This window comes from Eulemur rufifrons, chromosome 15 (assembly GCF_041146395.1).
Source record: "Eulemur rufifrons isolate Redbay chromosome 15, OSU_ERuf_1, whole genome shotgun sequence".
NCBI classification, from domain to species: domain Eukaryota; kingdom Metazoa; phylum Chordata; class Mammalia; order Primates; family Lemuridae; genus Eulemur; species Eulemur rufifrons.
The window spans coordinates 92,706,387-92,726,746 of NC_090997.1; the positions used below are offsets into that span (position 1 = coordinate 92,706,387).

Here is a 20,360-nt window from a genome sequence, read left to right on the forward strand (position 1 = left end):
ATATTTTTTCCTGTAAATATATTTAAATTAGGAGGAAGTCATGGGTTGATAAACAATTAAAACTATCTGCTAGTCTTTTTTCATCACCATGAGTTACTATGACCAGTATTTTCAGCCATATTAAACTTTTACATAAGTTTTACAATAATAATATATGAAGCATTTTAAGACTGAGGACTAAACTATGTGTGTGGCTTTTCCTATTTAGTACCCAATATTATTGTCTGATATTTATATCTCAATTTATATAGTGACTTACTGTTTATGTAACACTTTCACATAAATGTTATTTATTCTCAGGGGTCAAGAAAAATTTCGCTTATTGAAATTTTATAAAATGGATATTTTTCCCATAGGCATGTTAAATACCTGAATAGCAGTCATAACATTGAAATTATTATTAATATTTTTAAAGATATGTTTTCCCTTTATTCTAATACTCTGATTTGTAGTTCACATATGGCTATTTCATTTGATGATGAATCTATTAAGTTTTGAGAATAAAATAAGTATGCATGCATTCTAAAATGGTGAAAGGAAAATACAATATTACATGGAAAACATTAATAATCAAAATTCTGTGATAAATATCAATGGAGCATTCATGTCTACAGACCTCTTAAGGAAAAAAAATTACTTGAGAAATGAAATGATCCATTCAGATACTAACATGAGTGATTTGGTGCTTATAATGTATTGCAGGAACTGGCTGCTGCCCTAGCATCTGATTTCCTAGTAGCATAAATAAGTTAATGTAGAAACAAAACCTCATTTTTCACATTTTACTCTTATTATATTACATAAATATTTTGCTTTGCATAGTTATAAAGCTTATAATTCACTCAGTGTGCACGTGAACAAGGCACGAACTTAGCTGTAAGTGTGTTGGGATAAATACCAGGCCCTCCCCACCCCCACCCCCGAATCTATATAGGTCTTACAAAGATTTGGAATTAACTCACTGCATGTATTAAATAAGAAAAAATGTAATCATAATATTGGAACAAATTAAAGAACTAGAATTACAGTTTCTGTGGTAATTGCATGATATTGTCAAAATACTTTTCTTTGAAAGCAGCTTAATGAAAAGTATGCAAGCACTAGAAATGACTTAGTGGGATGAAATTGATGACTAGAACACAAGAATGAAATGATATCCAACCCTGCTAGAAAGGCAGATAGCAGATCTGCTACTCTGGATCTAATTCTGACCTACAAAGAGAATTGGTTGGTAATATGGAAGTGATGAATCATCTTGGGAATTCTGGGTATACAGAGCCACATATTCAGTCAACATTTGAAATGAAGAAAGAAAGAAAATTCTTTTCATACTCAGAGGAAAGACAGTTACAATTTGATGACCTTGAAAATGTAAAAGGAAAGATGTTCAGGAAGTTTTGGATAACTTCCTAGAATAAAATTATCCATAATGACTAAGAAATTCTGACAAGGAAACAGGGAGAGATTCTCAGAGAGACTGATCTGGTTTCACAAGGGCCTTACAATGTTATATAAAAAGATTATATAAAAATATATAAAAAGATTATATAGAAGAAAAGATTATATAACCAAAGGTAAACATAAGAATGATTAGAGCTAAGTCTTGTAAAAAATAATAATAAAAGAATGAATAAATGAAAACACTTTTTAAAAAAAATTTAGGACAAAATGCTAAGTAGTTTAATGGTAGATATGATTAGGGCATATAGAATTTTTCTAACTGTATTAATGCAATATTGGCCCAGACAAATGATGTCTTAGACTACTGAATGGACTGACTCCTGTACCATTGTTGTTTGGCCTAGGAGGAATGTAGAGTGAGAGTAGCGCTTCAAAGTTGGAAATGAAAAAAAAATTTAGAATCTGAATTAAGTTCAGTTCACCAAATATTGAGTGTTTACTCTGTGCCAGAGATTATGCTAGGTGTTGGGATAACAAAGATGAATAAAATTCTTGAGTAGCTTACATTAAAGCAGAGACCCAGGCACATATTACAATATGAACGAATGCCAATTTTAGAGATTTTTATTAAAACATGACACAATAATTAACCCAGTCTTTTTTAGTTTTGCTTTTTTTTTAAGAAGACGAAAGTCAGTCATCAGTAAAATGCAAACTAATTCTACAATTCTACAATCAGAATGCCTAAAAGATTGCCTAGATTGTGAGGAAACTGAAACTTCTCATAACCTACTCATGGGAGTTTTAAATGTCACAATCACTTTGGAAAATATTTTGGCAGTATTCACATACACCATGAATGACCCAAACGTTCAACTGCTAAATTTATACCTGTGTTAGGCAGAATTCTAAGTTAGGTCTCAAGATATCTGCCCTCTGGTGTACACATACATACTCCTCATTATTTAAACAAATGCTTATCTAGATGAAGGCATTTTGCAGATGTAATTAAGTTCCCAAATTAGTTGACCTTAAAATAGGGAATTATTCTCAGTAGGCATAACTTAATCAGGTGAGCCTTTAAAAGAGACTAGATTCTTCCTGGCAAAAGGTTCAGAGCATGCAAAGGAGTCAATGGAAAGGAGATTCTCCCCTGCTGGCCTTGAAGATGGAGATGGCCACGTAGGAATACAGGTGGCCTCTGTGAGCATACTCTCTGAGATGGTGGCCACGTAGGAATACAGGTGGCCTCTGTGAGCATACTCTCTGAGATGGCATGGAGAGACACAGACTCAGTCCATGAGAAGTTGTATTCAGCTAGTAACCTGAATGAGCTTGGGAGCAGATTCTTTCCCAGCTCTTCCAGAAAGGGATGTAAGAATGCAGCTTTGCTGATACCTGGATTTTAGCCTTGTAAGTTCTTGAGGAGAGAACCCAGTTATGCAGTGCCTGGACATGTAACCTACAGAAACTATGAAATAATAAATGGGTATTGTTTTAAGTCACTAAGTTTGTGGTACTTTGTCAGACAGCAATAAAAAGCTAATACAGATTTTGGTAGGTGGAAGTGGGATACCACTGTAACACATAACTAAAAATGTGGAAGTCACTTTGCAGCCAGGCAGTTAGTTGGTAGAGGCTGGAAGGATTTTGAGGAGCATCATAGAAAAGCCTGTATTTCCCAGAACAGGCTGTTTGTAGAACTGTATACTTGAGATTGCTACCAATGAGAGCTCAGAAGGATGTGAGGAACATGTTACAGGAAACTGGAGAAAGTGGTTATATAATGGCGGAATGCTAGACAGAATTGTCTCTTGCATAGTGCATAGGAGATTAGCTTGAATATTAAACTGAGGAGATTTCCAAGGAAAGTGTTGAAGGTGCAACCTGATTTTGTTTTGTTGTTTCTTTGTAATAAAATGCAAGAGAAGAGAGATAAATCGAGGGAAGAATTATTGAAGGAACCAAGACTTGATGGTTTGGGAAATTCCTACCCTGATGCATCTGGCAAAGAGAAATTGCTTCTGAAAGTGAGGCATAGAAGAAAAATGTGAGGGTTTGCTTATGTAAGTTTTTACTAAAATATTTTTAAAGACCCAAAGGATATAGCCCGGCATGGTGGCGCATGCCTGTGGTCCCAGCTACTTGGGAGGCTGAGACAGAAGGATTGCTTGAGCCCAGGAGTTTGAGGTTGCTGTGAGCTAGGCTACGCCACAGCACTGTAGCTTGGGCAACAGAGTGAGACCCTGTCTCAAAAAATAAAAAAATAAATAAAAAGACCCAAAGGATAGAGTATTCAGTCACACAAAGACCTCTTTTAAGATCACCTCAACTAAACCAGAGAGCCTCTAGGAAGTTTAAAAGTATAATTCCACAGGTAGTTCAGCAGGAGCCAAGATAGAGAAGAAATTATCCCCAAAAGATTTGTGAGTGTGACTTTTGTCTAATGGAGTGAAACGCAATGAAATTTACTTAAGAACTGCAAATTTCTTGAGAAAATTGTATCAGTAGAAACATTGCCAGGTTAGTAAAGGGACACAGTACAAAATAAAAGGAGACAGCAGGCTGATAAAAGTACTCAGCTATATAGGCTTGGTACCTTTCATGAAAAAGGAACAGTGATTAAGAGGGTGAAGCTTAGAACCAGAGAAAATTATTGCCAGGCTTGAAACCTGGTTAAGAAAAATTCACCATTTGCCAAACTTAATTTCAAAACTGTTATGGACCACTAACTTCTTTTTATCTTTCAATTTCCCTTGTTTTGAACAGGAATTTCTGTACAATTGGCCATTCCTGTGCAGGGGTTCCACATCCCTGGATTCAACCAACTTTGGCTGAAAGATATTAAGGAAAAAAAACCAATTCAAATTTTTTCACTAAAAATAAGTGTTTCCAAAAAGGGGAAGATAGTATCCATTCTTTACCTTGAAATCAAATATCTGAAACCATTGGAATAATAATAAATTTTAGTAAATGCATGTGGATTACTATAATTTCTTTTTTCTATTTTTCTTTTTTTTGAGACAGAGTTCTCTCTTTGTCACCCTGCGTAGAGTGCAGTGGCATCATTATAGCTCACTGCAACCTCAAACTCTTGAGCTCAAGTGATCCTCCTCCCTCAGCCTCCTGACTAGCTGGGACTACAGGCACATGTCATGAAGCCCGGACTAATTTTTCTATTTTTGGTAGAGAGGGGATCTCTCTCTTGCTCAGGCTGGTCTTAAACTCCTGACCTTAAGTGATCCTCCTGCCTTGGCCTCCCAGAGTGTTAGGATTACAGGCAGGAGCCACCACACCCGGCCTATAATTTCTTAATGAAGTCTTCCGATATCATGAGGGCATAGGAAGAAATAGTTCAGAAATATTATCTAAGGCTGAGTATAAGGGTTCTCTGTCCTTCTAGAGGCTTACAAGTTAGTATGGAAGATGGACCCTAACTATCGTGTAAGGCAGGCATAACAGAGATACAAAGTATTGGGATATCAGTTTGAATGAGAGTGGTATTTGAAGTGAATGTTGAACAGAAGAAAAATATGAGAAGGAGGAGCATTTTGCCAGGAAGGAATAGTAAGCAGAGGTACTGAGATAAATTAGTGAGTTTAGTGACTCCTGAGAAGTATAGGAGTACCCAGGGGTGATGTGCCCAAGGTTATACAGTTACTGGATGACATACCCAGATTTGAAACACATTCTAACTTCCAAAACTCATCTTGTTTCTATCATGCCATGCTATCTATTTACTGTAAGACCTTATGCTGATGTATAAATTTAATAAGCATAATTAAATATTAATCACAATGAGAAGATAAATCTGATGATTGTATATCATTTTTGCTTTTCCTGAATTACATATATTATGATTAACCCTCTAATGCAGTCAGTAAAATTTATCAAACATTTTTCAGATTTTCTTTTTGAATATATTTTCTCTTGCAGGGTTACATTTTGCCATCTGCCTTTCCAGAGTAAGTGGCTCTATGTGGGCACTGAACGAGGTAATATACATATTGTCAATGTGGAGTCCTTCACACTCTCAGGCTACGTCATTATGTGGAATAAAGCCATTGAACTGTGAGTTTGAGCAGATATTTCGTATCTGAAAGAATCAGTACCATATATGATAATATCATCATATGGTAGCCAGTCACTAACTCCATATGGAATTAAATATGTGTCAGACATTCTTGATATTAAATATAGATTTATTAGCTTTTTGTAAGTATTATCCGATTGACATGGCAGTTTGTAAATTTAAATTTTACAAATTATATATACATAAATTTACAAATGTAAATATAGATATATACAAACATATATACAAATGTAGATATATATATACGCATTATATAGGCATATATATGAAACACAAGTTTAATGAAATAATCATTCTTCTTACTAGATGAAAAACACTCTAAATTTTTCTGGTTTTTTATTTTATAATTATTTTTATTTCTAACATGACCCACAAATGGGTTGCTACCAATGTTTGAAAATGCTGATTAGTTTATTTGATGTGTTTTAATAATCAACAAATATAAGGCAAATGTTTGCTGAAGTTAACATATTGTAGAATTAATTTTAAGGTTGATTTTACTTAATTTTGAAATGATTGTTTTCATTTACTAATTTTAACAAGAAAAGCTATAGGTTGAGCTATAGGTCCCTGAGGATCTTTAATGTCAACTTTTCACTCTGTCTTAAATTTTGCATGCCTTATCTTTTTCTACAAATTTTTTTTACATTCCTGGGACATAAAAATCAAAGTTTAAGGATATTGGCAAGACTCTTCTCATTGTTTCTTTTTGTTTTTGTTTTTTAAAAAATGGTCTTGTATCATTGCATTCCACAGTATTTACATCTTTTTGAGATAAGGATAATTTTGTAGTATATCTTTTAAGTAAGTAATGTCTTAGTGTAGTTGTAATAGTATATTAATCCTGGTTTTTCTTCCTGTGGCAGGGGACATTATTATCATATATCTGTCTCTTGGTAGTAGTGTGGGTTTTCATGGTCTCTTATTTTGAGTTGATTACAACTTCTAGTGGGTAGGCCTGGTTCAGGTGACTACATAGTTTAACAGATGGCTCTCATGAAGTGAAGTGGTCTCTCAAACTTAGGAGTTTCTGAATTAGGGATATGATTATGTATGGGCATCAGTTCAGCCATATTCTTAACCATATTAACTTCTTTTTCTCTGAGCAGGTATAGGTAGCAATACTTTGTTGATTTTTAAAAATATAACAGAATTTTTCCTATTTCTGGTATTAACTATGGAACTAAATGGGATGTCCCAATTGGAGGCTAGAATTGGGTACAATAAGAGAGTAAGATTTTAGATGCTGCATTGTTTAAAAATATTTACTTTGAGAATTTTACTTGAGGATAGATTTTCTGTGCTGAAATCATTGACTAAATTGTAGATTCTTTCCTATACAGAAAGTGTACTTAACTGTAAATTTTGCCGACATGTTGACACATGAATTACCATTTTATTCCTGATTCCTATTTTGTTCCATATTAACAACTATGTATCTGTTATTGATCACTTGCTGCAATTCTTTCTTTGTAAATATGTCTCTATTTTCTATTCATTTATTCTTATTGTAATGAATATGTAGCCATATCGAAATTTTTAATTGAGAAAACTTATTAACATTTTCTTTTTTAGGTCATCTAAATCTCACCCAGGACCTGTTGTCCATATAAGTGATAATCCAATGGATGAGGGAAAGGTAGAATTTTTTCCTAAAAAAATACATTCATTATTTTAATGCATGAATTTTTGTATAATAAGCAAACTATTCCAGGACCACACTTATCCTGTAAAACTGAGATTGCTAATAAAGGTTGTATATCATATACACTTAATGTTTGTTATTCAGTATGAGTAACAGTGAAGGAATTAGAATCATTTATGATTTTAAAAGACAAAAGTATCCTAAAGCATAATTCAAAATTAATAAATGCAATTATATGTTATTTATATTTGGCTTATTCGGAATATTTTTCCTGATTTTCTGATAATCTTGACAAAAAGTTTTCTTTTCATTTTCAATTCTTTTCAACACTTTATTATGCAATTTTTGTAGCACTTATCCCAAATTGCCTTATGTTAGAGTTGTCTTTATATCTCATGTCCCCTAAGTTTTTCTTCATAAATAGCTCTAATTGATAATGTAGATATTTTTTAAAATGTTCTTTTAATTTTTAATACTCTGAAATTGGTTCATACAGTCTCTAGCTATTGTTAATTTAGTTAATTAATACATTTAAAAATAATTAAATTTTTTTCTATGAATCTTTGTTTACTAATTCAAACCAATCTTTCAAGTAGGTAGTTCTATTTAATAATATCTTTCTACCTATATAATTTTATGATGGTAACCTAAGTAAATACCAGGAAGTTTATTGCTGTCAGAAATCAGTTCGGTGAAGCCTCTGGATTTTGTACAGAAGTTTAACCAGGTGTTTCCTTCCTCAGCTGTGGGAGAGGTCAAGCCTCTAAATTGATTAACATTGTTCTCTTAGTTTGCCACTGGGAAAACTAAAGGATACTGGACTGTCTGGAGTTAGCATGTAATCATAAAGCAAGTATAGAGTAAACTAGATCTTCATTTTATATTCTTTTTATGTAAGATACTTGTTTAAAAGCCAAGCCTTTGGGTGGGAGGCATGGTGGCAGAGTTGAAAACTTCCTTTTTACCTTGAATCAGTCGCTAAGTCATTTTAATTCTTCATTTAATCCTTACTTTGTAATGTCTCTTTTCTCATAATGACCAATGAAGTTCAAGACATTACAACTCATTCTTGAATCATTTCCAGGTTAGTCTTCCTAGAGTACCATTTTAATGTGTTCTCCTGTTCAAAGGCTTTCAGTGGCTCTTTAGTATCTAAAAAGCAAAATAAATTTTCCTTAAAATGTAGCTCTAGGTTTCTTTATCTTTCAGAATATTTTTACCTAAATGCTATGCTGAAGCAAATAGTTACAGCTTCCCAAATATGGACAGCTCTTTGCTGCCTCTATGTTTTTGTTTTTGTGAGTCCTTCTGATTGGAATTCTCTCCCAACGTTCTCTCTCTGCTGAATTCATACCCTCATTTTAAGGCCCAGATTGAATATATATCTTTTGTGATGTCTTCCCTGATATTCCTGACAGAAAATGCTTTCTCTTATGTCCATATTCATTAGTACTTTAGTTATGCAATTTTATGGTATTTATCACATATTGCCTTGTATTAGAAATGTGTGCATATTTCAGCTCCCTTGAACTTGAAAGAGTCCTTGAACGCAAAGGTAGTATTTATATAAGTTTGTATTTTCCATAGTATCCAACATACAATAAAAATAGTAACTACTCAATATATACTTGATTTATGTAATGAATAAATTGTATATTAATATAACTTTTTATCCTCAGTATTTTCGTTGAAACCTTGCATTATATTATTCTCCTTAGTTCTAAGAATTAATCTCATCAAACATTTAAAAAATATTTTGCTAAAATAAATTATATAATCTAATCTTTGATTTCTTGTAGACTCTCTCCAGATTCCAAAGATCCCTGTGACATTTTGTCACTGAAAAACGATATGTGGTGATAGGGCAAGTTTATTCAAAGCTAACCTTACAGGTCAATGCCACCACATTAAGTGGTGGTCTTGGCTAAGGAAAGTTAGGCGTTAGTGTAAAATTACTTACAATAGTAATATTTGTCATTTATTGAGTTCTATAAGTCAGGCACTGTGCTGGCCACTTTATATGTGCTATTTCATTGGGATCTCCCTTCAAGTTGTAAGTTAGAAATTTTCCCATCTTTATAGATGATGCAGCAGAGACTTGGTGGCATTATATGTTCCAGAGGTACAGAGCTAGATATTGGTGGAGCTTGGATTTGAACATTGATTTCTCTGATTTCAATCCAGGAGTACTCTCCATTATGCTACATTTTTTCTCTAGATGTAGATCAGTTATTGATGCTGTAGAGAACTATGTTCATATTCAGTGCTTTTTATAAGATAAAAATTAGGAAATTAGTCAATAGTACATAGAGCAATTAATATCTCTGTGAGTTATAAAATATTCCAGTAGGAATAGGCATTGAAGGAATTTTACAAGTTTAAGTACTATATATTTAATTTAGTTTTCTATTTTTTAATATTTATTTATAATTCTCTTGCTTTTATTGAGAAAGAAATTAAAAAGCCAGAAGATTATGGGCATTAAAATCAAACCTGTTGGTACATATTTCTAACATTCTTAAGATGTTAAAACTAGCTCGTGAGGCTGAAGTTCACTATAACTCTCTTAGGTTATTAAGATCCAGATAGATAAAATTATTTTCCTAAAGCTCCGTGGCTACAAAGTGACAGATTTAAGCCTAGAACTCTGGTTACCTATGTCCCAAGCAGTGCAGTGCTGATTACACGGTATATCAACTCTTACATTATATTCTTTTGCTTCTCTTTCCTTATTCCTGAAATTGCTCACTTCCTCCATGTGAAAATGCCATATTACATGTCCAAGATATTTGGAAAGACGGGGAAAAAGGAAAGGAAACAAATACCAGTTTTTCTCAGAAGATTTATGTATCTCAGATTGCATAGGAAAGAAGAGTTTGGGTTAGGAAAATTTACTATACTCCCTACCAAGATGGGAAAACCTATTTTGTTAGCTTTAAAAACTAGCCCCTCCACTAGAAAAGGAAAAAAAAAAAAGGAAGTTCTAAACTAATGAATGAGCTTCAGAGAGTATTTTGATTATCCTGTATTGTTAATGTGAATTTAAAAAGTTACGTAAATGAACATCTATTTTTTTTTTTTTTTTTTACTTCTCTGCTGTGCACAAACTAGGCAAATATTTTTTTCCATGAATGTGTTTGCTTCATGTTTTTATTAATAGTATTTTCAACTGGAATTTTTTTCCTATGGGTGAATATTAAATGAGAAAACATTCTTACTTGTTTTTCTTTGATTTTCATATAGAAATAAAAATCTATATAGCTATACTAAGTAAAATTTTTTTTTAAAAAAAATAACTAGCCCCTCCAACTATACCTTATAATCTGAACTCCACTAAATGGCTATTTTGTTAAAATTACTGGGTCTATCCCCAACTTTGTTCATATTCCCAGATTACATGAGTAGGTATAGACTATCTACTAATCATGTTTATATTCATTAAACAAGTAATTATTGAGTGTCTACTATGTGTTAGGCAGTACATTAGATATTAGAGCTATACAGATGAAAATGTATGTAGTAGCATAAGAGAAGGAGCACTTTATTGTGTCTGGAGGAAATGGGTAGACTTAACCAAGGAAGCAACACTGAATTTAGGCTTATAAAATGAATAGAAGATTGCTCAGTGAAAGAAAGGGGAGGAGATTTCAAGCAGAGAAATACTGAGATTTGGAAAATACTGGAGTGTGTGTCGGGGGAACTGAGTTTGGATGGGCAGTGCACATAGTCTGTGAGGGAGGATCATGCATTCCATTCTGGAATGTATTCATTCATAAAATATTTTTTAAGTATTTATAAGATGTCAGTCCCTGTGTTGTATGTCAGAAGTATTGTGATGAACAAGATAAAACTAATCCTTGCCCAAATACACCAGTATTATGATCTGCAAAAGAATTTACATATGGTAAAGGCCATTATTATATTGTGTGGTGACTCTTCGGTTTAAAAATGTACAGAATGTTATTGGAGCACACGGGAAGGGCATTAATTTACATTTGGTAGGTCAGGGAGAGGAAACAATAGCTAAAATGACATCTGCAAGACTAGTAGGACTAGTCAGGCAAAGAGTAAAATGGTCCATTCAAATGGAGTGGCCCAGGTAGGGAAGTAGCATGTGTAAAGGCTCAAAGGTAAAAGAGAGCATAAACTTAAGAATACACTGGAATGTGGGTAGCAGAGATATGGTAAGGGATGAAGCTGAAGAGGTAAACAGAGGTCAGCCCATGACAGATCTTGCAGGTCATATTACTGAGTTTAGACTTTATCCTAAAAATAATGGCAAGACATTAAAAAGTTTTAAATAGAAGCATTTATTACCCTATCAGGTTTGCATTTTAGAACTGTTATTCTAGCTATAATATGAAATGTGTCTAAAAGAGGAGGAAGACTGGAATCGGAGAGACCAGAAAACAGATCTTTGTGTCTTGAACCAGGAGAGAGGTGCAGGAGATAGAATGAAGTAAATTAGATAATAGAATGTAATTTTAAATTTACTTGCTGATTTTACCTGTTGGAGGAGAGACTAGAGTTAAGGATGACTCCTAATTTTCTGGCCTGAGCAACTGAATAAATGTTGTGATAAGGAATGGTGAGAGAGAAACTATGACAGGAAGTATCAGAGAAACAGAGTAGAGAAGAATATAATTGATTCATTTTTGGGCACATTTATTTTGAGGTTCTTGTGTAGATAAGTGGAGATGTGGCCACTGGAATTACGTGTCTGAGTCTTATGGGAGGGATCTAGGCTGGATGTGATATAAAACTAATCAATACATAGGTGGAGTAGATGAGATTGCCTGATAATATGTAGAATTTGGAAAGTTTCCAAACTCTAAAGCACATACAAATGTTAATTTTTATTAGTAATTTATTAAAATATTTTATATTAGGACTTCAAAATGGTACTGTTTTCTTTTTCAAAAATCAGTTGTCTATGTTGAGTCCCTAATTATCAAAGGCATACAAATATGCAATGCAGTGTTCTCATTTGTCAATTATATCAGCAGTCCCCAACCTTTTTTGCACCTGGGACCGGTTTCATGGAAGACAAATTTTCCACCAGAGGTGGGTGAAGGAGGTGGGGAGGCGGAGCTCAGGTGGTGATGTAGGCAGTAGGGAGTGGCTGTAAATACAGATGAAGCTTCACTCCGTTGCCTGCTGCTCACCTCATGCTGTGTGGCCCAGTACCTATGCTTCATGGAAGACAATTTTTCCAAATGGGAAGTGGACTGCACACAGTGACGCACCGCCCGGTTCCTAAACAGGCTATACACTGGTACTGGGCCCTGGCCCGGGGGTTGAGGCCTGTAGATCTATATGACTACTACTCAGCAGTGCAGATGTTTAATTACAGTTTATATAATTTATCCTGAGAGCATATGAATAATATTAATAGTTATCTTTATTATCAACAAATAAATGTTTTATAATTGATACAATTCCTAGGTAACATGGATTTTTTTTTTTTTATTACAGCTTTTGATTGGCTTTGAATCTGGAACAGTAGTCTTATGGGACCTCAAATCAAAGAAAGCCGACTACAGATACACATATGATGAGGTAATGACATTATCTTTGCTAATAAAAGCTGTTGTGATTTCTCTCATTCAAAGCATAGTTTGTGAGCTTTAAGATCCAAATAAGGTTTGATGGTAATTGATTGATAAGTCTTTTAATTCTCTTTTAATTTGTAGGTCTCCTCTTTTCTTCTTCACTTCCCTTTCTTACCTTTCTCATTCTTTTTTGTCACTTATTTGTTGAAGATAGAATCTCCCAAATGCTGAATTTTTCTGACTGCATCCCCATTGTCTTTAACATCTTTTTTTTTTTTTTGCCTTTAGATTTCCTATAAATTGAATATTTCACTGAGGTTTAATCAAATTCATATTCATTTTTCATTGCTAGCAAGACTACTTCATAGGTAATACTGATGCTCTTCTATCTGATGGAACCTTAATGTGTGTGTCTGTTTCTAATGTTGGCAGCCAGTGGTGCTCAAGGCCTAGAACTGTTATTGTGTAGTGATTGCAAAATGGGATATATTCTAATTCTATCATTTCTTCTTTATTTATTTGCTAGGACACTTTAGTAAAGAGAATCTAGTACTTCTATTTGTTTATACAGTAGTACAATTCATATAGCAAAGGCGGAATAGATGCTTCCTTCTCTTTATTTTAGTATTCACTCTAAGGAGCTGTTTTCTAGTAGTTTCAGTGCAAACAATTTTTATTTTTGGTTTCATTATGTTCTCCAATGATTTAAACATGTTTCATGTGCTTCAGTGCATCGAAGTTCCTATCTTTATTGCTTTTCCAATTATCCCATCTTTGGTCAGTGAACCTCATCCAGTTGGCTCTTGAAACCTTTGGTGATAACTGTAATTGTCTTGGATAGCTTCCTTGCTATCTGGTATAACAAAATATGTATCTTGTATATTTCTGATCCAAACTTAGAATAAGATATTTTTCTGTGAAACTGTGGCTTCTTTCAGTGTGACATGGTATGTAGTGACCGTAATTGGGGTACCAGAAGTGTTCATGGTTTCCAATTCAGTGACTAGAGCTATAGCTAGAAAATGTGTAAGTGGTTTTTCTTGTTTGTTTTTAAGATAAAATACATCATTTCTTCATATTTATGTATTCAGTTACAGCAGAGTACATTGAGTAATTATAGCAGTACTTTGAATACTTTTCAAATGTTTGGATATTGTCTTTGTAAGCATGACTGAGGGAACATCCTTTATTTATATAGCTATATACTTTTTGCTGCTCACTAGTCATGATCTTCAAATTAAAAAACAACAAACAAACATGTTTTGAATAAAGAATTTCTGTCTTTTTTCTGGAAGTTTTGGCCTGTAGATCTATTTTCTATCTTAAAATGAAAGCAAATTTTAAAAATTTATTTTTTTGGTTTTGCTTTTTATAATTTTAAATAGTGATCTTGGCTTGAGCCATTATGAAGTCACAGGAACTCCGTGTACCTTCTCGCCTTAAACAAAGAAACTGGACACATTATATGAAACCACAGTTTCCAGCAGTTTGACAGCAGGTAGTACAGAAAAGGATTCCTTAGAGAGGGGAAACAAACAAGGTGAGCCCTTCAATCACTTTAGCTATTGGCTTGGAGAGATTTTCTAGGTCTCAGTAAGTGAAGGGGGAACCTAGGTAGAAGCCAGGCAGTCTCTCTCACTTGAAGAGACATAATTGGGAAACTGGGGAATCCAAGGTATCTGCAGCTTATAAGGCAATGTGCTAAAGAGCAAAGAGCTGCCTACAAGGAGTGTTTGAGAAGACTACAGAAGGCCCCCTACCCCAAGTCTTCATTTGAATATAGATTAGTGCATGGGTGCGAAAGTTGGAAAAGATTCACTGAAAAGGAGAACCATTTCTATAACACACATAGGACTGAGAATAGTTCACATTTTGAAAAGAGTAGAGAAACTTTATAATGCACATGATACAAAGAAGAGTATTCAGAGAGATATTGCCTCAGTAGTGGAACTAAACTAGCCCTACACTAAAGGCTAGCCTAGTCCAGACTGACAAAGCTTAAAGCAAACTTTGAAAGGACCAAACTATTTCTTAGTACATAACTATATCCCAGAAAAAACATTCAAAAACATTAAAAAGAATATAATAATACCCCTATATAAATTTCACAATGTCTGTTATCTAAATATAAATTTATGAGGTATGCAAAAAGCTAGAAAATATGACCTATGTTGAGGAGAAAATGCAAATAGAAACAGACTCAGAAATGGCCAAGAGGATAGAATTAGTATCAAGAATATTAAAGCAGGGCCGGGCGCGGTGGCTCACGCCTGTAATCCTAGCACTCTGGGAGGCCGAGGCGGGTGGATCGCTCAAGGTCAGGAGTTCGAGACCAGCCTGAGCGAGACCCCGTCTCTACTAAAAATAGAAAGACATTATATGGACAACTAAAAATCTATACAGAAAAAATTAGCCGGGCATAGTGGCGCATGCCTGTAGTCCCAGCTACTCGGGAGGCTGAGGCAGTAGGATCGCTTAAGCCGAGGAGTCTGAGGTTGCTGTGAGCTAAGCTGACGCCACGGCACTCACTCTAGCCTGGGCAACAAAGTGAGACTCTGTCTCAACAACAACAAAAAAAAAAAAAAAAAAAAAAGAATATTAAAGCAAATATTATCAAATATACTCTATATGCTCAACAAGGTATATTAAACCATGAACATATTGATGAAAGACATGAAAGACTTAAAAACCACACAAGTAGAGTTTCTAGAGATGAAAAATAAAATGTCTAAGATGAAAAGTACTCTGAATGGGATCACCAAAGGATTTGATACTGTAGAAGAAAAGATTAAGGGATTTGAGGACATAACATTATAAGCTACTTAATATGAAAGACTGGGAAAACAATGAACAGAGTATCAGTAAGCCGTGGTACAACTTCATGCAGACTGATATCTGTATTTTGAATCGTATTAATAGAATGGGAAGGGTGGACAGAAAATATATTGAAGAAATAATGGCTAAGAGTTCTTCCTTTTGATGAAAAGTATATGAGTAAACCAGAGATTCTAGAAGTTCAATCAATGAACTCTAGGCAGAAGAACATGAAGAAAACTACACAAAGGCACAATTTTCACCTGCTAAAAACTAGTGATAGAGGAGATCTTATGAAAACCAGAGGAACAAAAAAACACACTAAATATAGAAGAGCAAAGAAAAGTGATAGCAGATTTTATTTTTGTAGTAGAAACAATGTAAGCCAGAACAAAGTCAAACAAAACCTTATAATAACTGAAAAATAAATTTGTCAACCTAAAACTTTATACCCAGCGAATATATCTTTTCCAAAACAAAGGCAAAATAAAGACTTTAGGGATATTAAAAACTGAAAGAATTTATCAATTGCTTCACTACAATATATGTTAAAAGAAGTCCTTCATGCAGAAGGCAAATGATATGAGATAGAAATTTGGATCTATTCAAGGAATGAAAGATACCAGAAATGGAAAATATGTGGTAGATGTAAAAGCCTTCTTATTTTTATATTGCTTTAAGAGATCAGTAAGTATTCAAACCAACAATAAAAATGCATTCTAGGGTTTATGACATGTGGACATTAATAGTACAAAGGTTTGAAGACAGAATACTCATTAGATTATTGTACTGTATGTGAAGTGGTGTAATATTATGTGAATGCAGACTACGATAACATAAAGATATGTATTGCAGATCCTAAAAGAAACACCAAAACAACAACAGCAACCCAAAAAATTAAGCCAAAGAGGAAATACAATGAAATTAAAAAAATATCAGTCCAGATGAATGCAGGACGAGGAGGAAAAGGGAAACAAAGAGCAGATGGGTGAAATAGTGAACAAATGGCAAGATGATAGAATTAAATCCAACTGTATCAATAATCATATTAATGGTTTAAATATGCTAATTAAAGGTAGAGATTGTCATATTGCAGAAAAGAGCAAAATGTAAATACATACTATCTATAAGAAACCCACTTTTTTTTTTTTTTTTTTTTTTTTTTTTTTGAGACAGAGTCTCACTTTGTTGCCCGGGCTAGAGTGAGTGCCGTGGCGTCAGCCTAGCTCACAGCAACCTCAAACTCCTGGGCTCAAGCGATCCTACTGCCTCAGCCTCCCGAGTAGCTGGGACTACAGGCATGTGCCACCATGCCCGGCTAATTTTTTCTATATATATTTTAGTTGTCCATATAGTTTCTTTCTATTTTTAGTAGAGACAGGGTCTCGCTCTTGCTCAGGCTGGTCTCGAACTCCTGACCTTGAGCGATCCACCCGCCTCGGCCTCCCAGAGTGCTAGGATTACAGGCGTGAGCCACCGCGCCCGGCCGAAACCCACTTTTTTAAAGACAGATGTGTTAGAAAAAAGAATAGATAAAAAAGTCATATTAGCAGTAATCAAAAGAAAGCTGAAATGACTTTATTAATATCAACAAAGCGGAGAGCAGAGTGCTTCCCCCTCAACAACAGAACATACATTTTTTGAAGTATACATGGAACTTCAAGACAGATCACATTTAGTGCCATAAAATCAATCTCAATAAATTTTATAAGATTAAACCCATACAAAATATATTCTTTCACTATAGTATAAATAAATTAGAAATCAGTTATAAAAAGGTAGATGGAAAATCTTCAGATATTTCAAAGTGAGGCAACATACTTCTGAATAACCCATAGGTCAAAGAAGGAAACACAATGAAAATTAGAAAATATTTTGAACTGAAAAAATAAAACGACATACTAAGTTTTGTGGGATGCAGCTAAAGTATCCACTGTAGCATCAAATGCTTTGTATTAGAAAAGAAGAACAGTCCAAAATCAGTGACCCCAGCTTCCAACACAAGAAACTAGAAGGAAAAGAGAAGATTAAATACAGAGTAAGCTGAAGAACTGAAATAATAAAGAAATCAATGAAACAGAAAAGCAGTAGAGAAAACTGATAAAATTAAAGCTAGATTTTTTTTATGAAGATGAATAAGATTGGTAAACATGTGGTCAGAGTGATGAGAAAAAAAAGACACAAATTACCCATTCTGGGCATGAGAAAGAAGATATATCATTTCAATTTCTACAGAAATACAGAGGGACTGCTAAGGAAAAATGTACAGCTTACTGCCAATAAATTCAGCAACTTAGATGAAATGAACAATTTCCTTGAAAGATGCCAACTTTCTTGAAAGAACCAAAGCTTACTCTAGAAGAAATGCTTTTAACCTAAGTAGTTCTGTAATTACTGAAGAAATTGAATTTGTAATGAAAGTATTTCCCATCAAGAAAACTCCAGGCTCAGAAGGCTTACTGGTGCATTTTACCAAATAATACTTGTTGTACCCAGACTCTTCCAAAACTAGCAGAGAACACATTTCCCAACTCATTTTATGAAGCTAGTGTTACTCTGATACCAAAACCAGAAAAAAATTACAAGAAAACTGCAGACCAGTATCCTTCATGAACAGAGATGCTAAAGTCATAAAACTTACTATTAACAAATATTGATATACATAATGACTAAGTCATGTGTTTTAAATAACAGCACTGTGGGTATAAGATGTAGCTTCTAAACTGACTTGTTCTAAAGTAAACTGAGTAAAATTTCTGGCTGTATTTCCATGAGTTCATGCTATTCTATCATTGTTCTTGGTTCATATTAAAATGTATGTTTGAGTCTCAATACAGTTTTTACCAAGTTCGACTTGTTACAGCTTTAATTGCTTATTTTGTTTCTTGAGGGTGATTTAGATGGGTGGGAGTAATGGGAACAAAAGTTCATCTTTGTGCCCTTGAGCTTTTGTTGCTTTGTAACCATAGTTAATACTTCTCTAATGGACAGACTCTGCTCTCCCCTGGTTATCTCTTTAATGGAAATTCTGTTGTTTTTTAGGCTATAACTGGTATTAAAATATTAGTATTATTTTTATAGTAATCAGTATTGGCACAAAAAATACTATTGATATTTTAAGACCATAAATTAATACTTAAAAACTTCTTTATTGTAATGATTATTATTTGTCATATGCCTAAGGTTATTTATAAATGGCTTTTGTATTTTGGTTTTATGTTGGTTTTTCCTGGTAGATTGAGAAGGAACAGAAATATTGGTAGTAAAGTATAAATAAAAAATAGTTTGTGCTTTGCTGGCTCTGTGCATACATTTGTATCTCAAGACCATTGGAAACCTTTTTAGAAAGCATGTTGAAATATGTTTGCAACTTATAGCATTGGAATCAATAGCAGCTTTAAATAAATTATTTTTTGTACTACAGATATTAATGGAAGTATTTGTTCCTTTAAAGATGTTCTTCTATTTTTAGACTGGGATGCTTTTAAGAAAGCTTATTTTCTTCACACACACACAAACAGACACACACACTCACATTCCCTGCAAAGGTAAAAACAATACTTAAAAGAATGAATAATATGGGCTGGGCATGGTGGCTCATGCCTGTAATCCTAGCACTCTGGGAGGCCGAGGCGGGTGGATCATTTGAGCTCAGGAGTTTGAGACCAGCCTGAGCTCTACTAAAAAATAGGAAGACATTAAATGGACAGCTAAAAATGTATAGAAAAATTAGCCGGGCATGGTGGCGCATGCCTGTAGTCCCAGCTACTTGGGAGGCTGAGGCAGGAGGATCACTTGAGCCCAGGAGTTTGAGGTTGCTGTGAGCTAGGCTGATGCCATGGCACTCTAGCCCAGGCAACACAGTGAGACTCTGTCTCAAAAAAAAAAAAGAAAAAGAATAATATGGTCACATTTTCAAAATATCTAAGAAAGTTTCACTTGAGTTTTATTTTTAATGGAAATATTAGTGATTTCAGTTTATATCTGCTTAAAATCTTTAGAGAGAGAGGGAAAAATTATAAATCATTTAATGTCTAATATGTAATTTTTATCAGCTACCTTACAAAATATATGATTTAGCAATTAATCTTGTTTCATTATATGATATTACTGTTGTTTCCCTTCTAAGGTAGAACTAATATTGAAAAGGCTGAAGTCTATATTATAAATTTTCTTTTATCATTTTTGTTGAAATTTTTCTAAGGGTTTTAGCAATTATAGATAATTACATTGGAAATTTTGAATAGAATGTTAAATCATATTTTTTAGGAGAAAAGAAATTATTTTTGGTGTGTGTTAAAAATGTTAATTACTATTTGTCTAATGTAAGAGCAGCTGGACTAGGACTTATATATAGCTTTTACTGTGAAGTGATTTTAATAATACTGATTAGTTTTCAAAACCAGTAGGTAGAGAATTTATTCAGTTTCCATGGTATTTTGGGTTAGTGAGTATAAAGTTTGATAGATAAGCAGCTAACTTGTTCTATCTTTCTAGAAAATTATTCTTCAAGGTGTCCTCTTGTTTGATAAGAATAGCACAAAGCATCATATGTATTGCTTTTGCCAAAGCCTAATAATTAGATATTACTCCTTTTAAAAAATATGTCACGGTAGACAGTGCCTTTTCTTTTCCTTTAATTTTATCAAAGATGAAAATACTAATGTCAGATTTTTAATTCATTGACTGTCTCATGAACTTTTTTATAATTTTGAATTTTTGTCAGATACTGCATTTTTTAAGGATCTTTTAGAATTGCATATACTGTTTCTTTGTGGATTATGCCAATAGCAGTATCAACACCCCTCCTCCTCTCTTCACTTTTTTGTCTAACCTAAATTCATCTTGTTCCTCC

General features: G+C 33.7%; 1 protein-coding gene across 4 annotated transcripts in view; it reads left to right on the forward strand.

Moving 5' to 3' along the window:
• STXBP5 (syntaxin binding protein 5) overlaps positions 1 to 20,360 on the forward strand; it is a 160,657-nt gene that overhangs the window by 38,371 nt on the left and 101,926 nt on the right. For all 4 annotated transcript variants that reach the window (XM_069488927.1, XM_069488928.1, XM_069488930.1 and 1 more), the window contains exons 5-7: positions 5,338 to 5,472; positions 7,070 to 7,133; positions 12,615 to 12,698. In XM_069488927.1, coding sequence (XP_069345028.1) covers positions 5,338 to 5,472; positions 7,070 to 7,133; positions 12,615 to 12,698 — 283 coding nt within the window. The remainder of the gene's footprint in view (positions 1 to 5,337; positions 5,473 to 7,069; positions 7,134 to 12,614; positions 12,699 to 20,360) is intronic.